The sequence below is a fragment of the Muscardinus avellanarius genome (assembly GCF_963383645.1).
Source record: "Muscardinus avellanarius genome assembly, chromosome: 19".
Lineage (NCBI taxonomy): Eukaryota > Metazoa > Chordata > Mammalia > Rodentia > Gliridae > Muscardinus > Muscardinus avellanarius.
The window spans coordinates 20,112,918-20,139,008 of NC_137805.1; the positions used below are offsets into that span (position 1 = coordinate 20,112,918).

At 55.4% G+C, this 26,091-nt stretch overlaps 1 protein-coding gene across 1 annotated transcript in view; it reads right to left on the reverse strand.

The window, feature by feature from the left end:
• Positions 1 to 4,077: 4,077 nt before the first annotated feature.
• Positions 4,078 to 26,091, reverse strand: part of ACSS1 (acyl-CoA synthetase short chain family member 1) — a gene marked incomplete at both ends in the record, with an annotated part of 34,645 nt that continues 12,631 nt past the window's right edge. The window contains 12 exons of the mRNA XM_080716450.1: positions 4,078 to 4,257; positions 6,218 to 6,336; positions 7,829 to 7,892; positions 8,003 to 8,130; positions 9,233 to 9,359; positions 9,672 to 9,784; positions 11,565 to 11,657; positions 12,517 to 12,654; positions 13,795 to 13,942; positions 17,454 to 17,606; positions 17,941 to 18,116; positions 20,788 to 20,987. Coding sequence (XP_080572576.1) covers positions 4,078 to 4,257; positions 6,218 to 6,336; positions 7,829 to 7,892; positions 8,003 to 8,130; positions 9,233 to 9,359; positions 9,672 to 9,784; positions 11,565 to 11,657; positions 12,517 to 12,654; positions 13,795 to 13,942; positions 17,454 to 17,606; positions 17,941 to 18,116; positions 20,788 to 20,987 — 1,639 coding nt within the window. The remainder of the gene's footprint in view (positions 4,258 to 6,217; positions 6,337 to 7,828; positions 7,893 to 8,002; positions 8,131 to 9,232; positions 9,360 to 9,671; positions 9,785 to 11,564; positions 11,658 to 12,516; positions 12,655 to 13,794; positions 13,943 to 17,453; positions 17,607 to 17,940; positions 18,117 to 20,787; positions 20,988 to 26,091) is intronic.

The following is a 26,091-nucleotide window of genomic DNA, read 5'->3' on the forward strand; positions in this document are numbered from 1 at the left end:
ATCTTTTTGTAAAGGTTACAACATACTCCATAAAGTTCCTGAAAGGGTTAACCTCAAGTAAAGACAGGGTACAAATAGAAATTGCCACTACTAACAAAATGTAAGACAATATGAACCAACCATCAGTTGGTTTGTCGACAGTATTACAGTAATCCCAGTATATTTGCAAGAGATGATGGTAATCAAGTCGCAGACAATGGGATGTTGTGTGGCCTGTGGACAGAAACAGCGGAGTAGGCAATAAGGACATGAGCAGCCCAGGACTGAGCCTGGAGTGTACGTCTGCCCCGGCAGGGAGCTGGCAGGCTAGAGGTCAGGATCAAAGAGGCTAACTGGGAACATTTCCTTAACTGCGCTGTTAGGGATTCTTAAAGTCAACCCAGACTCAGCAGGAAAGATGGTTCAGCAGTTAGGTCTCCCAGGGACCTAGACATCCATCCTGCTTGTGTTGAAAAGTAAAGCCCCAGCCCCTTCCCTTCGTGCTGAGTTTTCATGGTTGATACAGGTCACCCCTCAATCACCTCTTATTATATCTGGAAACCATTTCTTGAAAGCACTAATCATTCCCATTTTGATGGCTGCCCTCCTGCCTTTTCCCATTTTGTTCAACAAACTTCCAAGTGTTCAAACTTGGAGGCCGGTGTGCAGCACATGCCCGTAATCCCAGCACTCAGAGCTAAGACAAAAGGACCACAGGTTTAGGCCAGCCTCAGCAACTTGGCAAGATCCTGTTTCAAAGCAAAAAATAGAAAGGGCTGGGGGTTTAGTTTAGAAGTAAAATGCCTTGAGTTCAGTTCCCAGTGTGTGAAGGGAGGGAGGGAGAATCAGACACGTGTAAGAGTTCAATGTTTCTGTGACTCAGTGATGGAGACGTGTGGTTTGTGTGCGGTGATGTCCTTTAGGAAAGACATTGACCCAACGAGTGCTTGTTTATTCAGAAGGCTTCTTGGAAGAAGTTTGGATCTGCAGAAACAGACTAGAAACCCAACATTGCCCTGCTGCTGGCCCTCATCACCCGATTGCAAGAGCAGGGGCGTGCTGGTTATTTCGACAGGCTTTTGAAACTCCTTAGGCCCTCACTGGTTTTGTAATAGTGTTCCAGGACGGCCGACACTCAGCTCTTCCCCTTTCCACTTCTGAGCCTAGGTGGGGAGGATTCTTGACCCCCTCTTGTCACCGCCTGGGCCTAGGTTGGCCCTGTGATCTGGGCTCAAGGGTCACTATCCAGTTGCCTTCTCTAGTATTTGGAATAAGAATTGGTGCAGGAGGAGCTGCAAGAATTTAACAACAGCCACTGCAGCAGAACCAAGTGCAAACCCAGGCACTCCACACGGGACTGTGGATGGCAGAAGCCTGCCTCCAACAAGGCTGGACGGGAACAAGCTTGGGTGACCCTGGAGCCTCCCATGTCCCTGAAAGAGGGTGAATGGTGCACACTTGTAGTCCCAGTACTTGGGAGGCTGAGACAGGAGGATCACAGGTTCCTGGCCAGCCTCAGCTACTTAGTAAGGCCCTCCACAATGTAGTGAGACCCTGTTTCAAAATAAAATAATAAAAACGGGACTAGGGGTATAGCTCAAACGTAGAATGCCCCTGGGTTCCATCCCAAGCACCACAAAATGAGGGGAGAGTGGGAAGCTGGACACCAGAGTCAAAAAGGGCAAGAACTGCCCACTCCAGATACAGAAATGGGGCTCCTCCGTTTCGCCCTCAGGCCCCTCAGAGAGCAGGTTGGTGAGGACAGAATGACCCTCGCTCTGAGGCTGAGAGCCGTGGCAACGGCCCCACGCAGCCCACAGCCCCACTCCTCACCCAGACTGCTAGGCAGGCATGAGCTCCATCTGCTCACTCATTCAGCAGCGACTTGCAGCACCTCCCTGTGTGTGCGCTGGGGATTTGAGGTGAGTCCTGCTCTCGGGGTGGTGCTAAGGGGACATCGTGCCCTGCAAGGCTCCTGGTCCCCAGCTGCAGGGATGGGAGGCAGGACCTCATGATAAGCAATTAGGTCATGCGGCCTTGGCCCCTGTGAATGGATCAGTGTTGTTATCACACTGGGCTCCTTTTTTTCTGTGTGTTGTCAAGAAAATGTATTATCACAACATATGTTGGCAAATGTCTACACCAGAGAACAGGATGCTGAGTGACCTAAGCCACGGTCCAAAATCAAGGGTGGTGCTGAACACTTTAGCCCAAAACCCAGCGACTTGGGGGGCTGAGGCAGAAGGGTTGGAAATGCAGGGCCAACCTAAGCAGCTCAGCAAGACCCTGTCTCAAAATCAAAAACAGAGAAGGGTTGGAGGTATAACTCAGTGGGAGAGCACCCCTGAGTTCAATCCCCATTAACACAAAAAAGAAAGCTCAAGGCATATGTTTTCTCCTACATGTGGAAGCTAGAGAGAATAAAAGAATTAAAAAGGGACCTCACGAAAATAGAATGGAGACCAGTAAAGTGGGGAGAGAGGGTGGGAGGGAGGAGGAGTGGGAAAGGGAGATGCTGGGAATCAAATGGCCAAGTTATGTGCATAGGGAGATATGTCTCGATGAATCCCACAAGTATGGGTAATTATAATGCATCAGTACAAGATAATGCAGAACATAACATATAAAGACAAAAGGGCATGTTTACAAAAAAAGAGGGACACCTCTTAAAAATAAAAAAGCCAATCGCCAGGGAGTGTACTGGACAGCACAATAGTCCAGAGACAGCCAAGCTGCCCAGCAGCAGTGCAGGGTAGGTGAGCTGCTGGGCGTGCTTGTTCCCTGTCAGGGAATTTATTTTCACGGTGCTGGGGGTCAAACGCAGGGCCTGACGCATGCTAGGCAAGCATCCTACCACTGAGCTACACCTAGCCTGCCTGGGTTTTCCTCTCAGGTGTTATCTTTTGAGTGAATAGGTCCCTTCCAGGTTTGTGCCTGGGATTACATTCAGCAATGAAGAACAGCATTGACCCAAAACATCACCATCCACAGAGAATGAACAAAATAAAGCTTTATTTGAACACCCAAAGTGGACACTAAGCCATTTCATAGATGAGCCCTGACTGGGGCTCAGTGTGCCCACCGAACCACCCCAGGGGCCAGCACGTCAAGGGCCCCTAGCAGGCCCTACATGGCCACAAGGCACAGGGACGCCCTTCCCACCCGCCGGGCCTCCGCAGCACATACCTCCCCACGCGCAGCTAGGAGCTGAGCGCTCGGCCGCCCCTCAAGGCACGTCACTCGCCCGCGCTCGGAGGACTAAGGCACATTGTAAAGGAGAAAGTCTTGATCGGGAGCTCAGGTCCCTCGTTGGACCTCAGAGGTTCTGACAGCTGCAGCCTGAACGAGCTGCAGATCCCCATTAAGCCTGAACGGGGCTCCAGGTCACCTGAGGCTTCGCGGCTTCCCTGAACAACCCTGCTTATTCAGATGGAACATGCTGACCTCCTACCAAAAGGCGTGGAGGGGAAAGAAACCCTTTCCAGGTCACAGCTTGGAGGAGCTGGAACAGCTTCAGAAGTAAAGGCGAGTGTGCTCACGCCACTGCTCTGGAGTTATCCATGATTACGCAAGCTCGGGGCAGAAGAGATGGACACCTAGCTGCAGGCTGGCAATTCTCAGGACGGCCGTGCTCAGGCAGAGGGATTAGAAACACGCAGCGGAATGAAGAGTGCACCCTGGGCCGCTGCAGTGTCTCCACCAGGGAGGCCAAAGGGAGGTCTTCGCCATGTAAGTGTTACAGAGCATGTGCTACCTTGAATGCTCACACATTGTTCTCCCAACATAAAACACATGGAAATAACCCCTGCCTTTGCATCTAGCAACCCCTGGAGAAAACACGACTGCCTCAAGCCGTGAGCCAACACAGGCCATTACCAGGAGACAGATGCAGTGAAGCAGAACCAGCCCCCCACGCCTGAGGGTACCTCTTCACAGGCTATACTCCTAGGGCACCCCAGAAGGGAGAAAGGGCGCCGGCCAGGCTTCACGTTCGGGGGCGGTGTACGTGGGGTTTGTGCTGGGAAGATTAAGCCGGTGCGGTGACTCGGAGGAGGGCGGGAGTGTGTGCTGGTCACGGGCTGTGCAGGGCCGGCCCTCTCACTTGGCAGCTGCCTGCTGGGCTCTGTGCCTCTCAAGAGCGCTCAGGATTTCTGTGATGACGCTGGGATCCTCCAGGGTGGTGGTGTCCCCCAGATCATGGGCTCTGTTAGTGATGATCTTCCTCAGCAGCCGCCGCATGACTTTTCCAGACCGGGTTTTTGGAAGGCGCTTCACCACCTGTAAGGGCAGGACCACGTGAGAAGACGGCGTGGCATCCAGCCTGCGCGGCCGGCTGTGCTGCGAGCTCCTCGGGGGATGCCCTCACGGGGACGGGACGGCAGCTGACTGACATGCCAGGCCTGCCCCAGAGAAGGGGGTGTCCCCGCCACCTCTGGCTGTGCCCTCCTACGGCCAGGACCCAAAGGGCAGCATGGCTGAGGTGGGGCTCTGTGCCTGTTTACTCAGCTGGCGCCTGGGGACTGAGCCCCCCAGAGGCGCAGACCAGAGCGCACGCCTGGCAGTCGGCCGGTTCTGTCTGACTTAAAAGGTGAGAGCCCCTTGACAAAATGTTGTCATACAGTGGGAAACTTTACCCTTTTGCATTCCAGCAGCCAGGGCCCACGGAAACTCATAAAGAGCTGTGTTTGGGACGGTTTTTGGAGAGGATGCCCAGGACTGAACCCAGGCCTTGTGCAGGTACTGTCCTTAGTAGTGACTGTCTTTGGAAACTTTGCTTCCCTGGAATCTCCAGCTGCCAGGCCAGTAGTGTGAAGGATACCAAGTCCTGCCCGCGAGGACCCCCACCAACTCAGGAATCACCGGGAGAAAACACTGATAAAGGAAGGGATGAGAACCCGAAGGAGCTGAAGAGTGGCCCGCTCCCCCAGAACCAACTCCCTGCACGGGAAATGTGTGCAGAGACCACGGGGGCCGGAGACCTCGGCGCTCTCCACAGGTCCACTTAATATCCCTAATCTGGCTGGGTGTGCAGCTCAGGGGCAGAGGCCTTGCCTGGCACGACAAGGCCCTAGGTCCAGAGGCCATGTGTTCAAGGCATGGTCCCAGCTGTGTGCTCCTGGGAGAGGGCGGAGCCCTAGAAGTGGGCGCCAGTGCAAGGAAGCCAGGCTCTGGGGTGTGCCCTGAGCGGGTACTGGGATCCCAACCCCTCCCCGCACTCTGCCTCCAGCTGCCATGATGTGGGCAGCCCTAACCCACACCTGCTCCCCCTCCATGTACTGGGCCCCATAGGTCCAGCAGCAACCAAGCCAAGCGACCCTGGACTGACCCCTCGGAGCCTTAAACCAAAATAGAGCTTTCCTCCCTTTAAGCTCATCTCCTCAGGTTGTCAGAGGCTGACAGATACCCAGCACTGCAGAGAGAAAAGAAAAAGAAGTCCCCATTTCTTCACTACCCAGGCCCATGCCTGTAACCGGCTTCCACAAGCCGAGGTACACGACTGTCTAATCGCGCCCAGAGCCAACTCCTAGGTGGCGTGTGTCCTCGGCTCTGGGGCGGTGGCCCCGTCTGTCCCCAAGCTCCTCTGCCACCGCTCACTGTGTGCTTGGGTCTGCACTGTCCCCCAAACTCGGTATGCAAAGCCTAGTTCCAGTGCACAGCCAGAGGAGGTGGAGCTGGGGTGGGCCTTTGAGGGCCACATCTGTCCCTGAGGGCCTCTGGCCTCTCTGCTTCCAGCTGCCAGGAGCTGGACAGCTTCTCCCCGGCCACGATGCCCCTGCCCTGGAGCCGCCGACTTTGGACTGACCTCCAAAACCCCGAGGCCAAACAAGCTTTTCCTTAAGTTGTGCTCGTCAGATATTTTGGTCAGGGCAACCAAAATGTTAACTAATACCGTCAGTTTGATTATCGATTGGAAAGAAACAACAGGCTTCTAATAGCATTGTTACTTGATAACTGCGGGGAGCCCAGGCAAGTTACTTGATAATTGTGGGGAGCCCAGGCGTGGTGGCACACACCTGTAACCCCAGTACTTAGGAGGCTGAGACAGGAGGATTGCAGGATCAAGGACAGCCTCAGCAATGTAGCAAGACTCTCATCAACCTAGTAAGACACTTTCAAAACAGAAAAAAAAAATTTTAAAGGGGATGGGGGCTAAGGTATTATAGCTCAAAGGTAGAATACCCCTGGGTTCAATTCCAGTATCACCCCCCCCAAAAAAAAAGGAGCATTGTCCACTCACCAGAATCTGATCGGGCACGGCATATTTGGCGATCTTGGTGGCCACTGCCAACTTGAGCTCACTCACCACTGCGTCCACATCCCCTATGTCTTCTTTCAACACAATGAAGGCAAAGGCGGCTGGAAGGGAAGCAAAGGCTGGGAGTGACAGGTGCAGCCACCTCCCAGGGCCAGGCGCTCTGTGCACACTGCGTAATCCAGAGGAGCGTGGATGCCTGCGAGGTGGTACTGTAGCGGCTGGGTCCTTTCTCCACCGCCCTGAGCATGCCTTCCTGCCACAGGCAGAGTGGCAGGGGTTCCAACGGCTCCACACACCTCCCGGATGGGCAGTCATGTGGCTGAGCTGGCGCCACAGGTCCGGTCCACAGCTGTGTGTGACCGGGGCAGTGTGACTTAGGTACCACCTCCCCGTGTGAGAAAAGCCAGGGCGTGTGAGGAACAGCTAGAGGGCACCGCCTCATGGGCACGCAGCCCACAAGCCATGGTGGCTGCTCCCATGGTACTGCTCTGCAGAACTCCAGTTGGAAACGCATCCTCAGCACGCGAGCCACACTTCCAACGCGAGTCGACACATACGTACCAGGGGCTGTGGGTTTCCGCCATCGTGGCAGAAAGCCCTCAGGGGCAGCCCTGGCCAGCCCACACGTTGGCTCAAACACTGGATTGTCTGTCCCTACCTCGGCAAGTTCCAGGAGGATGTTCAGAGGCTCCCGCCGTCACACAGGGGCCTAACCACATCACTGTCCGTAGGAGCAGTCGCTTGCTGCCCCCTGCCCTCCCTGCTGATTGGCCTGCCTCTGAGCACCAGCCTCTACACACGGCTCCCCCACCGCTCAGCTGCTTGTCCAGTCCTGCGTCGGCGCCTCATCTTACCCCTGCATGCTGTGCGAGTCCTCGCGGACCCTGTTCATTGTCCACTGTCCGTCTCCCCTCTAGTCCCTGACTCCTCCCAGCTTGGTGGCTCCCTGAGGATCAAGACCTGGTCTCCACTCACTGCTCTGTCCCCAGCATCTGAACGGCCTGGAACACAGTAGGTGTTTCAGATGCTTGCTGAACACGTCCAGGAGCAAGCGACTGCCCACCACTGCGTGGCCGCCCCAACACCGGTCGGTGTGTGTCCAGGTCTCACGGCCAGGCCAGGGCGGCTCTCCAACACTCGGATGTCCCCGCCTCCCCGGCACCTGAGCCTGGCTGTGTCCTCACACAGGAGGCCGGGCTGGCCCTCATCCTGCCTCCCCAGCACGCGCCGAGCTGCGGGACTGCTCTGCAGAGCCCCTGCGTGGCACGTCCCGGCCCAGGCGCTGCTCCTCCCTTCCTCCTGCATGTGTGGCCAAGCAAATGAGCAGGGTGGGTGCGCACAGTGGCCGGACATCTCTAACTCTAACTGGGTGTGGACAGTGCGCCAGCCAGATGCTCCAAGGACAGAGGAGGAAGGCCCGGGTCATCACTTCAGAATCCTGAGCCCGGCCTCATATGTATGTCGTCCTGCTTCCTCACCCAGAACTCCTCTTGAGAAAGAAGAGAAGCAGCAGCTTGGCCCACAAACCCCATCACCCCCACTCCGCCCCTCTCCTCAGGTCAGAGGTCGAGAGGCGCCTCCTCGGCCACTCACCTTCACCTTTGATGTCGTGGGGGTAGCCAATGACGGCAGTCTCGGGCACTGCGGGGTGGTTAGCCTGTACATGGCAAGAGGACAAGGGCAAAGTGTGGCAGCCCCGGAGCCAGGGAGGCCACGGCACACCCACCTCTGAGGTCAGCGGGTAAGGTGAGGCCCTGGCTGGCTCACCATCGCATCTTCGATCTCTGCGGTCCCCAGGCGGTGGCCGCTGATGTTGATGACGTCGTCCATGCGGCCCGTGATCTGGTAATAGCCGCTCCTGGTTCTGTAAGCCCCGTCTCCAGTGAAGTAATATCCTGGGCACAGCAGGGGTTCAGTGACAGGCAGGCGGGGCCGCAGGCCTCCGAGGGACACAGCGGGCTGGCCACCCGCTCTGCAGAGCAGACTCTGACGCCAGTGCTTGACAGAAAACCTTTCTCCCTCCCAGCTCTTCTTGCATCTACTGCAGAAAACTTTTTTTTTTTTTCATACTGCTGGAGATTGAGCCCAGGAGCATTCTGTCTCTGAGCTGCAAGCTCGGTCCTTTTTATTTTTAATTGTGAAAGAGGGTCTTTCTAGATGACCTCACACTGGCCTCAAAACTGCAGTCATCCTGCCTTAGCCTCCTGAGTAGCTGAGATTACAGGTGTGAGCCACCACGCCCAGCTAAAATTAACTTTTTGGCTTTTATTTTACTGTGATGCGAGGCACTGGACTCAGGGGCGCTGCGCCTCCAAGCTACACCCCAGCCCTGTTTTAAACAGGGTCTCACTGAGTTGCTGAGGCCGGTCTCAAACTTGTGACCCTCCTATCTGGCCTTCCATAATCTCAGGCCAAGATTACAGGGTTGTGCCACCACATCCGGCTTCGCAGACACGGTTCTAGATGGCACCACTTGGCAGGTAAGAATCGCAATGAACAGGTGGTGCTGAGAAACAACAAGGGCAACAGACTGCAGGTGTCCAGGGAGACAGAAGGGACACACAGAACGCTCCAGAAGCCTCCCAAAGTGAGCCTCAGCCGGAGACGAAAAATGACTGCACCCGCAGGCAGAAAGGAGGCACTCACAAAAACGTCCAGCCCAATGGCATAAAAGCAAACCAGGGGAAAATAAAGTACATGGAAGAAACCTCCCAGCCTTCGCAACAGTGCGCAAGGCAGTGTGTTCACCTGTCCCTCCTAAGGGCTGGCGACACCCACCGTGGCTGGTGCTGTGTCCTGGGCTCACTCTCCTGTCCACGAGCCCACTGAGCCCTGCAGTAGCTCACAGTAGAGACAGAGAGGGCTGGGGATAGGGGGAGGGGCCGAACTCAAACTCCAGCCTGCACAGTGCCTGTTCTTAACCCCCACGCACAGCACTCAATTGCCATTAACTGAGACCAGGCCATGGAGATACAGTCCCCGCTGCAGCCCACTCACCTGGATAAGGGCTGAAGTAGGCTTCTATGAATCTCTGGTGGTCACCATAGATGGTCCTGGCCATGCCAGGCCAAGCCTGGGAGATGCACAGGGCCCCAGAGACGTCACCGCCCTCCACAACGTTTCCCTGCAGACCCCCATAGGAGACAGAGACACAAGGAATGGACAGTCACCTCCGTCCTCCTCACTCTTGGCCTGAGGCACAGAAGTGACAAGCCAGGGCCCACACAGAACTGTCCCAGACTTTGCATCGAGGCTGGGAGTGTGAGGAAGGTCCCCGCTCGCCCCACAGCGAGGCTGTCAGCTGTGTGCTGTAAGAGGCAGGCACTGAGTGAGGACCCTGCTAGACCTGAGGGCAGGCCCTGGGCAAAGGGCGGGGGAGTGGGCAGGGAGAATGGTGGGCAGGACAGCGGGCACCGCCTCTGTCAGGCTCACACACCTTCTCGTCCATGAGAGTGGGGACAATGCCGAAGAAGGGCCTCATGGCCATGCCAGGGAGGATCTCGGCCCCTTCCTCAGAGGGTCGAGGCGCAATGCAGATGCCGCCCGTTTCTGTGGATTAGATGAGAAGAAATGCCCGGTTGGCCTTGGAGCCTGCCTCAAAGGGGTATGGCCGACCCCTGTGCCCTGCTCGGGGTGGCAGAGGCCTTCCCTGTCTGCAGCATGGACATGCCCAAGGCCCAAAGCATAGGGGGCTCCGTCCCCCACAGGTTAAGGCCCAAGCCACTCAGGCCCCGTGCAAAAGGACAGAGTCCACCCTACACGGCTCAGTGATGGCTGGAGCCAGGAGCTGTCCCTGGGTCCTTCTCTCGGCCCTGTCCGCCGGGTGGGACATCTCCTGGGACTCGCCGTCAGCAGGCCTCCAGCTGGCCTCCCTGAATGGCAAACCACACTACTCAGAGGTGCTTCTCGCCGGCCACCAGAGGCCAGACCTCAGGGAGCTATGTTAATTCATTGTCATGATTTCTTGCCCCAATCATCCCAGTAAGTCAGAGAAAAGGGAAGAGTCAAAACAGAAACACTTCCTTTTCCCACTAATGTTTAGACTTGCGGTCCCTTGAACGTTAGGGCCCATCCTCATCAGGTGTATCTGTGTTCAGAAAGGGTTCCTTGGGCTGGGGATGTAGCTCAGTGATAGACTGCTTGTCTGGCATGATCAAGGCCGTAGGTTCAATCCCAAGCCCAGACAAAAGGAGAGAGAGAGAGAGAGAGAGAGAGAGAGAGAGAGAGAGAAGGAGAAAGAAACACCCGTTAGAGAAAAGTGAACTCTGAGCACCTCCTACCTCCTTCCTACACACCAGGCCTCAGGCCACATAACTGATGTTATGGTTTGGAAATAAAATGTCCCCAGAGAAGCTCTTGGGTTAGACAGTGCACCAGGTTCTGAGATGGGACACAGCAGAGGAGGTGGTCTCTGGGAGAGTGACCTTGGACACTGTATCTCTCTCTCCTCCTCCTCTTCCTCCCTCCCTCCCTCCCTCCCACCCCTCCTTTTGTGGTTCCTGCTTAGGACCAGCTGACCTTGGACCACCCTCTGGGCTTCCACTGGCCATGGACCTCCCTCTGAGCCTCGGCTGACCATGGATCACCCTCTGAACCTCACCTGGCCATGGACCACCCTCTAAGCCTCTGCTGATGACGACTGCCCTCTGAAACCCTGAGCCTCCGCTGACCATGGACCGCCCTCTGAGCCTCCGCTGACCATGGACCATCCTCTGAAATCCTGAGCCTCCGCTGACCATGGACCGCCCTCTGAGCCTCCGCTGACCATGGACCATCCTCTGAAATCCTGAGTCTCCACTGACCATGGACCGCCCTCTGAGCCTCCGCTGACCATGGACCATCCTCTGAAATCCTGAGCCTCCGCTGACCATGGACCGCCCTCTGAGCCTCCGCTGACCATGGACCATCCTCTGAAATCCTGAGCCTCCGCTGACCATGGACCGCCCTCTGAGCCTCCGCTGACCATGGACCATCCTCATCCTGAGCCTCCGCTGACCATGGACCGCCCTCTGAGCCTCAGTAAACCTTTCCTCCTCTAAGCTCGTCAGGTGTTTTGGTCGCGGTGATGCAAGAGCTCCGACACCTCGGCTGTGTGGTCTCACTTCACCCAGACCCCATGGCAGAGCCCTCACTTTACAAACGAGGGACTGAAGGCTCAGAAGGCATCACACATCATCCTACAGCCAGGCACAGAGGCCGGGCTCCCGCTGAGCGCTCCGCTCACCCCGTGCTGAAGGGACTCCGGCTCAGCACGCTCCGGCACAGCGGCTGCCAAGCGCGAGCCTCCCCCAGCCCAGACCTGACGCAGGCTGCTCCGGGACGGTCTCACCTGTCTGCCACCAGGTGTCCACCAGCACACATCTGCTGTCTCCCACCACCGTGTGGAGCCACTCCCAGGCCTCGTGGTTGATAGGCTCTCCCACTGAATCCACGCAAGGAAGAAAAGAGGAATTAGGAAACTCAAAAACCTGGAGCCAAAGGACCTGTGAAGGAGGACCGCTCTGACTTTTCTGAAGGACTGTAAACTGCAGCTCCTCGTGTTCACAGTCATCACAGACAGGCAAATTATGAGGTACTGTCACCACAGAGGACCACAAGTTGGTAAGACTGTGGGAGAACCCACTGCAGGAGCACGGTTCCATGCAGTATTTGGGGGGCAAATGGGACCTTTCTCTTAGTATGTACGAAGGTGTACACCCAATGCAACCACTTTGGACAACTGGTTTGGGCAAACTCTATTAAAGATATGTATTTACATGTTTACTCCGTAGCCCACAAATGTGACTCCCAGTGTACAGTTTACAGCCATGAGCGCTGACGCCCATCCCAAACGCACACATGCAAGGGTGGTCCCAGCCTCTGTTCAGAGCCAGAGGCTCAGGCCCCTCAGGAGCGAATGGATAGTCATGTAATGGGTTACCACAGAGCTACAGAGGTAAGCAGTCACTGCGGCCGCAACAGCGCACTGTACGGGCCCATCCACATACGTTCAGAGCAGACAGATCAGCCCACAGTGAGGGCCAAAGAGTCGCAGCTGGGGACCGCAGACAGGAGCCTCCCGTGTCTGCTTCTGTGTCATCTCCACATGCGCACAGGTGAGCATTCCTCACACTGCACACTTGGCTTTATGCATTCCCCCCCCCCGCACACCTCAACGGAGGGGAGAAAGAAGCATGTACACCCTCTTGAGCCCGCACTCCGGCATAGACCCACTGCTGCTGCCTCCTGCTCAGGGCCACCCAGCCAGTGCCCGAGCCGCAGCTCGCAGGCTCAGCGCTCACCTGACCCCAGTGTGCGCAGTGAGGAGCGGTCGTACTTCTTCACCCAGGAGTCGCCGTACTTCAGCAACAGCCGGACAGCTGTCGGGGCGCCGTAGAATTGATTGATTTTTAATCTCTGTACCGTCTCCCAGTACCGACCTACAAAAGGGCCCAAACCCACCGTCAGGAGGAGAACCAGCCAGCCTATTGTAAATGTATCCAGAGGCAAGTCCAGAGTTACTGCGTGCTGGGTGTGTGCAGACATCCTCATGGGGTCACAAGAAAGGGACCATGCCCATCCTGGAGGCAGAAAGGAGCACGCGGGAAGGGAGCCCTGCAGGCAGCCTCCACCCAGCATCCCATGTGCAGGGTGCAGGTAACTATCCTCACGGTGTGGCCCACATGAGCTAGCCAGGAACCGGTTCAAAAGGAAATCACTGTAGATTTTCAAAAATGACATAGAACTTTGGCATAGTCACCATTAAAGGGGTTACTGGTCTTCCCCTGGCAACAGCATAGTAGCGCTGGTGTGCCCCAGGATGGGGGCCATCTGCCCAGCCTACATACACCTGCCCTGGAGACCCAGGACTCACACCATTCCCCGAAATGGTGAAATGAGACAGGGTGCTCCATCTCCAGCCCGGCCCCACTTCCTCCTCGCTGGGTGTGTCCAGCTCCCTTTGGCAGCCGAGCAGAGGTAGCAAGGAAGTCTGCGCGGGGTGGACGGCTCAGTCAAGAGCCTCAGGCAGAGCCACTGTGACTGTCACATTAAAACCAATCGCCTGAGGGCCCAGGCCACGAGAGCACTTCAGTGGGATACACCATGGGGCAGTCACCTAGAACCAGCTACGGTTGCCCCCAGTGGGCACCTGCTCCAAAGCGATCACGACAGGACTGTGTCATCAAGGAGATCTCAGGTTCACAAAGGTGGCTCCGGGCCAGCGCTCTGGCAGAGGAGCAGGGGAACAGAGGAGGAAGAGGCTGGACTGGGATTCAGCGAGGGCTGGACCAGGTCAAGGAGGAAGCTCAAGGCAGGCAGCTTAAGTCAGAGGGGCAGGAGTGCTGGAGTGGGTGGCTTGGAGGCGATGTCTTCCTAACCAGACCCTCCTGTGGTTCATCTTATCTTCCTGAAGATGCTGTGCGGGCTCAGCCCAGCAGCTCAGTGTCCATTTGGACACCTGGCCAGCAGGACCACAGTAACTGTACCCTGCCAGGGCCTGGCCTCTGCCCTTCCCTGGACCTCCTCCTTTCCCTTCCCTGAGTCACTTCAGGGCCAAAGACCGTGTCCTCAGTCCTCACCAGGATCAGGGTAGACAGGAGTACTCTCAAAAAGGACGCTGGTGGCTCCATTGCAGAGGGGTCCATATACCACGTAGCTGTGACCTGTGATCCAGCCGATGTCAGCCACACAGCCAAAGACATCACCTGGCTGGTAGTCAAACACGAGCTGTGAACACAGGAGGCAGATATCAGGAGCCTGTCCTCCCGCCCAGCATGGCCCTGGGTGCAAAACAGCAGGGTGACCTTGCAGGTGTGTGAGAAGCCTGGAAGCCTCTGTTCCCAGTGCTCAGAAAGTCTCCACATGTTGAAATGGCAGAAGCTGGGAACCCAATAAAGAGAGAACCAGGCATGTACGGAAGGAAGCATGTGCCTCCAGAGCAGGGAGAAGCCAGAGGCAGGCAGCTGACCTAGGGCTGGAGGCTGCGCTGGGGCCACTCGTGAGGGGCATGCTCCCAGGGCTGGGGAGGGAGAGGTCCTGTGGGTCTAAATGGGTGAGCACCCAGAGGCAAAACTTCATCTAGTGTATGGGCTTCTGGTCTCAAGATGCAGCTTGGTAGTAGAGCAGGGGCTTCGCGTGTGCAAGGCTCTGAGATCGAACTCCAAAATCAAAAACATTTTAAAAAGATATGAGCACCTTTCTGCAATACCTTATGATGCAATTTTTTTATGTCTCTTTAAAACTGCAAAGGCCAAGAATCATACTAAGCATTCTCAGCTTCTAAGAGCAAGAGTGGAGAGATACCTGTGTCCCCTTCATTCTGGCCAAGGGTCCAGTCAAAGCCTGATCCTGTCTCAGGATCCAACTGCCCCTTTGCAGGAAACAGAAAGGACAGTGGGGCACCAGGGGAAATGGCCAAAGGAAATGAAAGAGAGGGGACCCACAGGTTAAAAGGAATTCAAAGACATCCAAAGAAAAACTGCAAAGCTGGACGTGGTGGCAATGCTTGTCATCCCAGTACTTGGGAGGCTGAGACAGGAGGATCTTGAGTGCACAACCAGCCTCCACAACTCAGTGAGGCCCTGTTTCAAAATAAAGAATAAAAAATAGGGCTGGGGGTGTAGCTCAGAAGTAGAATGCCCCTGGGTTCCATCCCCAGTACCACAAAAAACAATTGCAAAGGGCAAGAGTGGGCTCCAACCTGCAGGGAACCTTTGGCAGTCAGGCTGTAGAGGAGGAGCCATGGCCACAGCTCTACAGGCCACTGGGGGTGGGGTGCAGCCAGGCTTCTGGGGCTGTGTTTCCTGGGCAGGGGTGCCCTCAAGCAAGAAGCAGCTCGGCCTGTGCTGGCAAACCCAGATACCTGGTCCCAAAGCCTTGCAGCATGCAGGCGCCAAAAGGATTACTAGCACAACTTGGACCCAAAGTGCCAGCTCTGCCAGAAGGCTGGAGACTTCTCTCCCTGCTTGGCGGGAGGCCCTGCTGTTGGGGCTGGGCACTCTCCTAAGGGCCCGGCAACTGAGCCGCGCCCTGACTGCACAGCACCCACGTTGTCCTGAGGGTGTCCCCAGCCGCCCTGCACCCCTGCACCTGGGTGGAGCTGCCTGCCTAGCAAGTGAGAGGGAACACACTTCCCTTCCCACTCCACCCCTGTTGGTCCTGTGCACAGAAGCCTGGAAGCCTCTGTTCCCAGTGCTCAGAAAGTCTCCACATGTTGAAATGGCAGAAGCTGGGAACCCAATAAAGAAGAATCGCTCCACTGTACAGCTTCCCGAAACACAGGTGCTGCATAAAGACAGGAACAGGTGAGGTTGCGACTTCTAGGTGCTTGGTCGCAGGGGTTCTGTTTTCGAAAGCCTTTACATGTGGTCAGACGTTGCCACGTCCCCACAAGGGACTAAGTGGGAGGGGGCTTTTCAGATAAGAAAGCCAAGGCGGAGGAAGGCCCGAGACCTGTGTCCCGTGGCGAGTGAGGATGGACTGGCTTTCAGCATGACGTCGTCTGCCTGTGCTCTCGGGGCTGCGTGTGAGTGCCATGCACACGTGTGGACGCCCGTGTTTCTGCGCAACGCTGCTTCACCCTCGCTCACCCAGGCTCGCCTCGCCTGTGACCCAAGCTGCCGATCACCGTTCCCGTCCCAGGCCCACTGCTGCCCTCTGGCCATCCAGTAAGGGGTGCAGGACCCGCCCAACCGGCTGTGCTGGGACTGATGCCACCTGCCCAGACAGCCCCGCCGCTGGTCACCCGCCAGTCCGTTCTCTTCACTGCTGCCACCAGAGGGCGCGGAGTTGGCCTTTTGAAACAGAGTCCAGGTCTCTCAAGACCATCTGTGTCTTGAGAGTGTCAAGGAGTCCCCAGAGGTGCCAGCTACTCCCCAGGATGACAGGGATGCCCGGTTAAGCCGCTAGCCTCCCTACAGTTAAATGAGCACTGATTTGCAAGTGCATTTATTGGAATAACAAGCGTGCTCTATAATACGCTGTATATTCCAGAGGGTGGTCACTGTATGCAATCTCACATGATAAATTTAAGCTTCTTTATAAAAGCATTGTTTAAAAATTTTACTTTTGAAATGAGTAAGCCCTACAGTCTATAATTCTTTTAAAGGGCTACCAAAAAATGTTTTCCTTTCTTTTAAAATCAGAAAACAAAGATAAGCTTTTTAAGCAGATGTCTTTAACATATAACACGTTTGGTGCTGAAGAATGAACCCAGAGCCTCACAAATGCTAAGCATGTGCTCTACCACAAGCTCACCCCAACCCTTTATAGATTTCTGTTCTTTGGATTCTTTTTCTCCAGCGAAGTTGTAAGATATAATTTTTGGTGAGGGTGGTACTGAAGATTGAAACCAGTCACCTTTTACCTACAAGCTATACCCTCAGCACATCCCCCCTTTTTCTTTTTTTGTGGTATTGGGGGTGGAACCCAGGGGCTTTCTACCTCCAGGCTATACTCCCAGACCTAATTTATATTGTATTTGGAAACAGGGTCTTGCTAAGTTGCTGAGAGCCTCACTCAGTAGCTGAGGCTGGCTTCAAACCTGTGCGATCCTCCTGTCTCAGCCTCCCAAGTGCAGGGATTACAAGCGTGCGCCACCACGCCTGGGTTCCTGGAAGCCCTTCTACCTCCGGGCTACACTCCCAGACCTATTTTATTTTTGGAAACAGGGTCTCTTAAGCCAGTGCTGTTGGCTTCCAACCTGCGCGATCCTCCTGTCTCTGCCTCCCAAGCACGGGGATTACAAGCATGCGCCACTACGCCCAGCCCACCCCCTCTTTTTAAAATCAGGGTCTTGCTAAGTTGCTGAGGCTGGCTTCAAACCTGTGATCCTCCTGTCTCAGCCTTTCAAGTACTGGGATTACAGGTGTGGACCACCACACCTGGCTAAGGTACAGTTTTTCACATTTCTTATGGAGTTAGGGACTCACAGGCCTGAGCCCAGGTCCTCAGAACACTGCCTCCCGGTGAGTGACCTGGGCCTGGATGATGGGGGCCAAGGTGGGCTTGCAAGCCTCAAGCAGACGGAGGAGGGCAGGGCAGGGGCTGCAGGGCCACAGTGAGCCTCTTCTCACCTGTGTGCGCACACGCGTGCACACACACGCACACACGTGCAGGCACGACTCATGACATCCCTGCTCAGGAACACACCACAAGAAACAGCAGGCTGCACACCAGGACATTACCCCATCACAGGAGGAGTCCGCCCGCGGCGGCCGCTGCCCCCGCACCACCCTACCTTGTGCGTCAGTGCGGCGTAGAGCAGGTAGCCCGCCTGCGTGTGGACCAGCCCCTTGGGGGTCCCAGTGCTCCCCGAGGTGTAGAGCGTGAAGAGCATGTCCTCGCTGTCCATGCTCTCTGGGGCGCACTCGGGGGCCTCCTTGGCCATCTCCTGGAGGGAGGAGAAAGCCCGCCAGGCACTCAGTCCCCAGAGCCCTGAGAAGCCACTGCCAGCTGCCCTGGGGCATACCACGGACTCGGGGACACCTCCTGTGGCCAGTCCAGGTGCGATGCCAGCGCTGGTCCTGGCAGGGCAGCAGTGGGCGAGCACATGCTCTGCCAAGGAGGCCCTGGGTTCCACCCAGCACCCAAACCAAAGATGGACGCCACAGGGGGACCCAGGCATCTCTAGGGATTCCAGACTGAGAACCAGAGCCCAACAGGCACCAGACCAGCTAGCCTGGTAAAAGTCCCTGATCCTCAAATCACAAGGCATGGAAACCCACCTGCTCCAGGGGCACGTCCAGATCCCCCATGGGGACCTTGTTGTCCGTCCTGTGCGCCACCAGGACGCACTGGACGGTGGGGCAGCTCTTCACGGCCTGGTCCACGATCTTCTTCAGCTCCACCACGCGGCCTCCCCGGAGCCCTTGGTTGAAGGTGACAACCACCTTGCACTTGGCTGGAGGGACAGAATGCACTTATCTGCTTGGCTCCCTCCGGCTTCACCCCAGAGCCACCCTGCAGCCGCACACGTGAAGCCTAAAAGCGTGGCAGAGAGGGAGGGTCCAGCCTCCAGCAGAGACCGTGCGTTCTTCCACTTTGGTCCTCGCCAGCTCCAACAGGGGCCTTGGAGACTCCTCTGCTGCCACCCAGCAGCATAAAGCTTCCCAGCCTAACTGGGCACAGGAAAATCCCCTGGCATCCCAGGACTTGGGAGGCTGAGACAGGAGGAGAACAGGTTCAAGGCCAGCCTCAGCAACTTAGGGAGACGCTGCTTCAAAGTAAAACATAAAACAGGGCTGAGAGTATAGCTCAGTGGTAGCAAACAGTTTGAGACACGGAGAGACATCAACGGAGGAGTAGGGAGAGCCCAGAAACAAGCCCTCAGGCATGCGGGCAAATCATTTTAAACAAGTGTGTGCGGGGTGCAGCTGGTGGCACAGCACTTGCCCAGCAGTGTGAGACCCTGGCTTCCACCCCCAGCACTTACAACACAGGCGCAAAGCCCATTCAACAAGGGAAAGAGCAGTCTGTTGGACCACTGGAGCCAGAACCACTGGATATCCACAGGGGGAAGTGCGCCTGGACCCTTACTTCATACCCTGTACAAACACGAAGTCAAGGGGCAGGGGCGCTCCATGGTAGAGCGCCTGCTAAGCACCCGCAGGGCCCGAGGTCCATCCACAGTGATAAAAACTAACTGAAAATGAACTAACTGTAAAAGCTAAAACTCCAAAGCCCATAGAAGAAAACATAGGAACAGTTCTTCATACTATATTTGGTGGTGATTTCTTCATATAGCACAAGTCATAAAAGAAAAAGTTAAGCTAGAATCCATCAAAATTAAGAACTTTTGTGCATCAAAGGACACTACAAAAGATAACCTATAGGAGAAAAGTTTGCAAATCATAATATCTAATAAAAGTCCAGCATCAAGAATATATAAAGAACTTTTTTGTAGCACTGGGGATGGGATCCAGGAGCATTCTATCTCCATGCCACACCCTCAGCCCTTTATTTATTTATTCATTCATTTATTTATTTATTGCGGTACTAGGGATGGAACCCAGGAGCATTTTACCTCCGAGCTACACCTCCAGCCCTATTTTTTATTCTTGATTTTGAAACAGGGTCTCACTGAGTTGCAAAGGGCTTCATTAAGTAGCCGAGGCTGGCTGTGAACCATGATCCTCCCGTCTCAGCCTCCCAAATACTGGGATGACAAGCGTGCACCACCACGCCCGGCTTATTTTTTTGCTTTGAAGCAGGGTCTTGCTAGGCTGCGGGGTCCCACTACCTGCCGAGGCTGACCTCGTATCTGCAATGCTCTTGTCTCAGCCTCCCAATACAAGCATCCACCACTATGCCAGGTTTATAAGAAACTCAACAAAACGGCAAATGACCAATTAAAAAACAGGCAAACACCTTAAGACATTTCTCCAAAGAAGACAAACAAATGTCCAACAAGCAGAGAAAAAGATGCTCAGTAGTATTAGTCATTAGGGAAATGCAAATCAAAGGCACAAGACACCTCTTTGTTCCCACCATGACTAAACGGAAAGCAAGTGTGGATGTGGATAAAGGGTAATTGGAACCCTCACACTCTGCTGGTGGGACTGTAAGACGCACAGCTCCTATTACGGTTTCTCAGCAGTGAGCTAAACCTGGAATTTCCACAGGAACCAGCAATTCCCCTCGCGGGTCCACACCCCAACACGGATAGCAGGTGTTCCTGTTCATAAGCTTCCAGAGCAAGTACATTCGCAACATCCGGAAAGCAGAAATAAATGGTCACAGTGGTGAGTTTAAAGGGAAGAGTGGTAAGAATAGTACCTCATTCGAACTCACAAGGACTGAGCTGGCTGAAGGGGACAGTCATTTGAAGGTGCAAAGGGTTAGCACAGTGCCTGGCACCACGCAGCTGCTATAGAGGGGGCAGAGGCAGCGTTGGCTCTCGGACTTAAGTGGAGGAGAAGCCTGGCAGCCAATGGAGAGGGAGAGCCCCCAGCCTTTTCTAAAGAGGCTGGTGAGCACCAGGGGCTGACAGCTCTACTCCATTCACCCAGGCCAGCCTGCTTTGAGACTCAAGATTCTCAATGGCTCCCAGAACCTGGCACCTTCCTGGGGAAGCCCTCTCAGACTCTGTGACCAAGAGCAGGGTCACTCGACACTCTGACCACACTGCTGCTGTGTCCAGGAGACCGACCCACCTGCAGTCTGAAAGGTGCAAGGACGCACACAGGCCCCTCACCTGACTCCAGATCTCCAGAGTGGATCCGCACCTGTGTCCACACACTAGGAAGCTCCCCACTGTCGCCAGCTGTGCCTTCCCCGTGAGCCCCAGCCTCAGCTCATCTCCAGGCCCCCCTCCTGCACCCCACCCTGCCAGCTTCCCCCAGGCAATCAGGACCTGCTGCCACATGGCTGTGCCTCTAACGTGGGCCCCTGGAGCGCTCAGCTCTGTCGCATACAGAGCAAACGCCCCTCGCCCCGCCCCTGGCCCTGCCGGGCAGCACCAGCCTTCACATGACTGTCACTACTGTTCATCTCTACTCTAACACACTCCAGCCAGAGGCCGGCCCCCAGGAGTGGACGGGACGCCGGGCTGCCTCCCTCCCGCCAGACCTCACCGTCATTGATCCTCCCAGCCAAGGACTCTGCGCTGAATCCGGCGAAGACAACGGTGTGGACAGCTCCGATCCTGGCACAAGCCAGCATGGCGGCCACGGCCAGGGGGGACACGGGCATGTAGATGGCCACACGGTCGCCTCGGCACACTCCATGCCTCTTCAGCGTGTTGGCCAGGCGGCACGTGGTCTCCAGCAGCTCCCTGCAGCACCGGGAGAGAAGCCATCAAGGCAGGAAGGCCACACAGACTCAGAACAGTCCACGGCTGGGTACGCGCACCCAGCCCGGCGCAAGGAGAACGGAATGTTACCAACACTTGCTCGTTCTCCGCCTCACTGCTAAGATGGGGAGGCTGTCCTGGGACTCTGCCTCACTGCCAAGATGGGGAGGCCGTCCTGGGACTCCTCCTCACTGCCAAGATGGGGAGGTCGTCCTGGGACTCTGCCTCACTGCCAAGATGGGGAGGCTGTCCTGGGACTCCTTCTCACTGCCAAGATGGGGAGGCTGTCCTGGGACTCCTCCTCACTGCCAAGATGGGGAGGCCATCCTGGGACTCTGCCTCACTGCTAAGATGGGGAGGCCGTCCTGGGACTCTGCCTCACTGCCAAGATGGGGAGGCTGTCCTGGGACTCCGCCTCACTGCTAAGATGGGGAGGCTGTCCTGGGACTCCACCTCACTGCCAAGATGAGGAGGCTATCCGGCAACTCCACCTCACTGCCAAGATGGGGAGGCTGTCCTGGGACTCCTCCTCACTGCTAAGATGGGGAGGCTGTCCTGGGACTCCACCTCACTGCCAAGATGAGGCTGTCCTGGGACTCCGCCTCACTGCCAAGATGAGGAGGCTGTCCTGGGACTCCACCTCACTGCCAAGATGAGGAGGCTATCCGGCAACTCCACCTCACTGCCAAGATGGGGAGGCTGTCCTGGGACTCCTCCTCACTGCTAAGATGGGGAGGCTGTCCTGGGACTCCACCTCACTGCCAAGATGAGGCTGTCCTGGGACTCCGCCTCACTGCCAAGATGAGGAGGCTGTCCTGGGACTCCGCCTCACTGCTAGATGAGGCTGTCCTGCAACCACTCTGAGGAGGGTTTCATTGAGCCACAGTGTCTGAGGCAGAGATTAACTTCCCAGACTTCTGAAAACGTTGGCCAATCTCACAAGATGCTGTGAGGAGGGAAAGGGGTCCCCAGGTCTCTGAAGCGACGGGGCCAGGGGCAGCAAGAGGCCGCCCTGCCGGTCAGGGGCGAAGGCCTAGGCGGCTTCCTCCCCCTGAGGCTGTGGCTCTTCCAACCTGCAGCCCCATTCCAGGGCCGGGGTCTGGCTTGGGGAGGCCCCAGCTTCCCCACCCTGCCCTCTGCAATGCTGCAAGAGGCCTCAGCAGGTGTGTCAGCTCCGGGCCCAACAGCACGTCCCCTCTGCTAGGGGGCAGCACAAAAGAGGGCTCCCGAGAGAGGAGAGGTCCAACTGGAGGCCGCTGGGGGCCATAGTGCAATGGAATGACGCCTCATCCCAAGTGGGGCTCAAGGAAGCCACTGCTGTGCCCACAGCCACCCTGCAAAGGCTGAGAGCCGAGTCCAGGCTCAGTCGAGCTCAGCGGCACCTCTTGAAATTCCACACTTTCTCCTTAAAGCTTTCAGAAGGGCGACAAAGGTGCCATTCACCCACCCCTGGCCCAAGTGAAGACACCCCCAGATGCCCCGGACCCCGAACAAAGCTCACAGAATCTAGGACACAGAAATGCTCCTACTCCTCGGGAAGGAAAAACTAGCTACGGTCAAAAGCGTGAGTCCCTCCGGCCTTCAGGGCAGTCTTCACCTCAGCTCTGGAGGTCGAAGCTTCTGGGCAGTGTTGGGAGAGGAGGCCAGTGCGCCCCAGGCAATGATGGGGAAGCTCCGCCCTTATTCAGAGCTTGAAGTAAAGGAAGGGCTGTGGGCCTCCATCTGAAAGGCCTGGGTGAGCTCCCTAAGTAGCCACCTCTGCGTGGGAGCTTGGATCTCACAGCTGCCACCACAGCTGTCAAGAGAACGTAAGCACCTCCTCCTGTGCAAACCGCACACTTCGTTTGCCCCTACCAAATTCCATTTCAATTTCTACTCATCTTTGTGGCTAACCTATCTTGCCACACCCCCTGCCCTATTTTTATTCTTTATTTTGAAACAGGGTCTCACTGAGTTGCAGAGGGCCTCACTAAGTAGCTGAGGCTGTCTGAGAACCGCGATCCTCTGGTCTCAGCCTCCCGAATGCTGGGATTACAAACATGCCCACCCGCCCAGCTTAACCTATTATATTTTAAAACTTGGATATTTTTCATTTTAAACATTCATTTTTCATCACAATCTCCTCCAACTTGTACCATTAGAAAATATGGCCAACAAATGTTTCTTGGTCTTGAAATCATTGAAAAATAAGTGTCATTCTGTCATCCCAAGTATTCTGAGACTGTCCAAAAGCCTGTTCTGCATGCGTGTGACTGTTCTGCGTGCGTGTGACTGTTCTGCATGCGTGTGACTTCCCAAAGACTTGCACAGAGCTGAAGTGCCAGGGCTGCTGCATGAAAAGGGAAAGCGGGCCGAGGGTGCGGCTCATCGTGGAGTGCGCAGCGACCCAGGTTCCATCCCCACGGCACACCCGGGGCCGCTCAGGAGAGCAGGGCCTCTGCTCGGGAGACACCAGCTCCCGCTTTGCCTGTTGGGCATTCTGTCTTGCACCCAGAGCACTTTCCAAGCTACAGTCTGTAGCTTTCTGGGAAACGATTCCAGTAAAATAAGTTGGAATTTTAAGTGCAAGGAGGAATATAACAATTGTTCAGGTACCGAGCAGGATGAGTGAAGTTTTCTGCGGTGCAGACGATTCAGGGCCAGCTTCTGGTGTGGATCTACGCAAATGCAGTACACAGATACACGAATGAGGCCTGGTGCTCCTCGAGCTGAAGACCAGGAACATTTGCTGACTGGCACTGGAGGATGGAAGAGATTTTCTCTAGACAATTCTTAATATAGACTGGGAATGATTTGTGTTCAGTGCTGAAGATATAACCTATCTGCAAGTATCTGTCACTGGTGTGAAGGCCAGGCTGAACTCGGACAACAGAAATGCATGCTCTGTGCCCAGCCTCAGTCTGAGATCAGCCCAAAGCAGGAAATAGCAAGTTCAGAGAAGAGATGAAGTGCCCTGGCATTTATTTACTCTTCCTGGTAAATATGTGAAAGTATCTCTCACTCCTGGCCATTCCCTGATGCCAGCCAAGTGAGATAAGTTGTGTTTAAGAAATAAACAAGCTGAGCTGAGTATGGTGGCATGCACTTGTAATCCCAGCATTCAGGAGGCTGAGACAGGAGGATCGTGGTCCATGGCCAGCCTCAGCTACTTAGTGAGGCCCTCAGCACCTTAGTGAGACCTTGTTTCAAAATAAAGAATAAAAAGTAGGGCTGGGGGTGTAGCTTGGAGGTAGAATGCCCCTGGATTAAAACCTCAGTACTGTGGGGAAAAAAAGAAAAGAAAAAAGAAATAAACTGAGAGTGGACACCTTGTTCATTTTACGGTCTCCATGAAGTAGACACTAGACAGGAGACGGGTCTCCACTGTCCGCCTGTCCTACTGGAGGTCCAGGTCTACCTGGGCAGATTTGGGCTCCGTTTATCACCTCCTTCCCAGCATCCAGAACTAAGCCCAGCTCATAAGAGATGCTCGGTCGCCCTCGGGAGGGAGCCCCAACAGCTCTGTCCTCATTACTGCCTGGTTTCCTCTTAGAAAACTCAGTGCTTGGCCTGAGTCTTGTCTCCGGAAGAGAAGTTCTCTCCCTTCAGCCACAAAGAGCAGCTCAGAACACGGAGGGAAGCGGTGCCAAAGCATTAAGAACCCCGGGGCTCTGCAGGCGGGTGGCCCCAGCCAAGCCCACACTGGTGGACGCCCAGCCCGCCAAACAGCTGCGTCCTGGCAGAACGTCTCCCCGGCCATGCAAGCTGTTTACGTGCCAAAGTCCGCTTGTCAGTCCTTCCCTGCTGGAATTTGGGGAAGAGGTAGGTTTTAATGTTCTAAAAGCATTTGCTTTCCCCAAGGTTGAAAATAAAAAGCGGCGGCCAGTTCTGAGGGACCGGCCCAGTCCACACGGCCCTGCACCATCTGCTGGGCCTCCAGGCTGCTCTGCACCATCCACCTCGCTGCAACCCCAGGCAGGCTGCGGCTTGAGTGTGGACCCATATACTTCCTTCCTCTTACTTAACACTTTCATAAAAGTAATTGCTAATAAAATGTCAAGCTGTAAATTTGGGAGGAAGTGAAGAAAAAAACATTTGCACTAGCGGAAAATGTGCCAAAGACCTCTGGAAAACACCCAGAGGGTTTAGTGAAGAGTCCTGAAGATGCATGGATCTGTCCTTTTTCTTTCTTTTTTTTCTTTTTTCCTGTACTGGGGATGGAACCCAGGGGCATTCTACCTCCCAACTACACCCCCAGTCCTATTTTTTGTATTCTTTATTTTGAAACAGGGTCTCACTGAGTTGCAAAGGGCCTCAATCAGTAGCTGGGGCTGTCCTCAAACCACGATCCTCCTGTCTTAGCCTCCCAAATGCTGGGATGACAAGAGTGCGCCACCACGCCTGGCCAGATTTGTCCCTTTTGAAAAAGGGTTGTCGTGCCACGAATCCATATCCAGATGAGTCCACCGTGGATGGAACTAACAAATTACATAATAAACATTAGTACACACCAGCAATCCCAATATTCAGGAGGCTGAGACAGGAGGATTGTAGGTTTGAGGCCAGCTTCAACAACTTAGTGAGACCCTGCTTCAAAATAGAAAATAAAAAGGACTGGGGGCTTAGATTGGAGGTATATGCCCCTGGTTCAACTCCCAGCACAAAAAGAAAACTAATAATATTACAGAGTAAATACCAGAACCTACTAGAGCAGACCTTGAGCAGCTGTGGTGGCCACTGGCCTTGGCAGGCAGAAATCAGAGGTTTTCTCCCCTGCCTGAGAAGGAACGGCTGGGCCGTGTGCATGGCCCGGGACCTGAGATGCTCCAGCCTGATCCCTGCCCTGCAGCAGTCAACCACACAGGCAGGCATCAGCCGAATCAGGCCGCAAACCACCAGCCCGCCCTGACTGCCCCTGCCCTGGTCCTCGTGGGGTTTCCAGGGCAGCACCCACCCCAGCCTCCCCAGGGTCATCCTGAAACGCCCAAACATTACTTCCTGTCACTTCTAACACAGAATGACAAGCACTCTCAGTTCTAGTTACACTCTGAAAGAGTGATGCTGACTGTTCATTCACAATGGTAAAGTCATGCCAAATCAAGGCGGT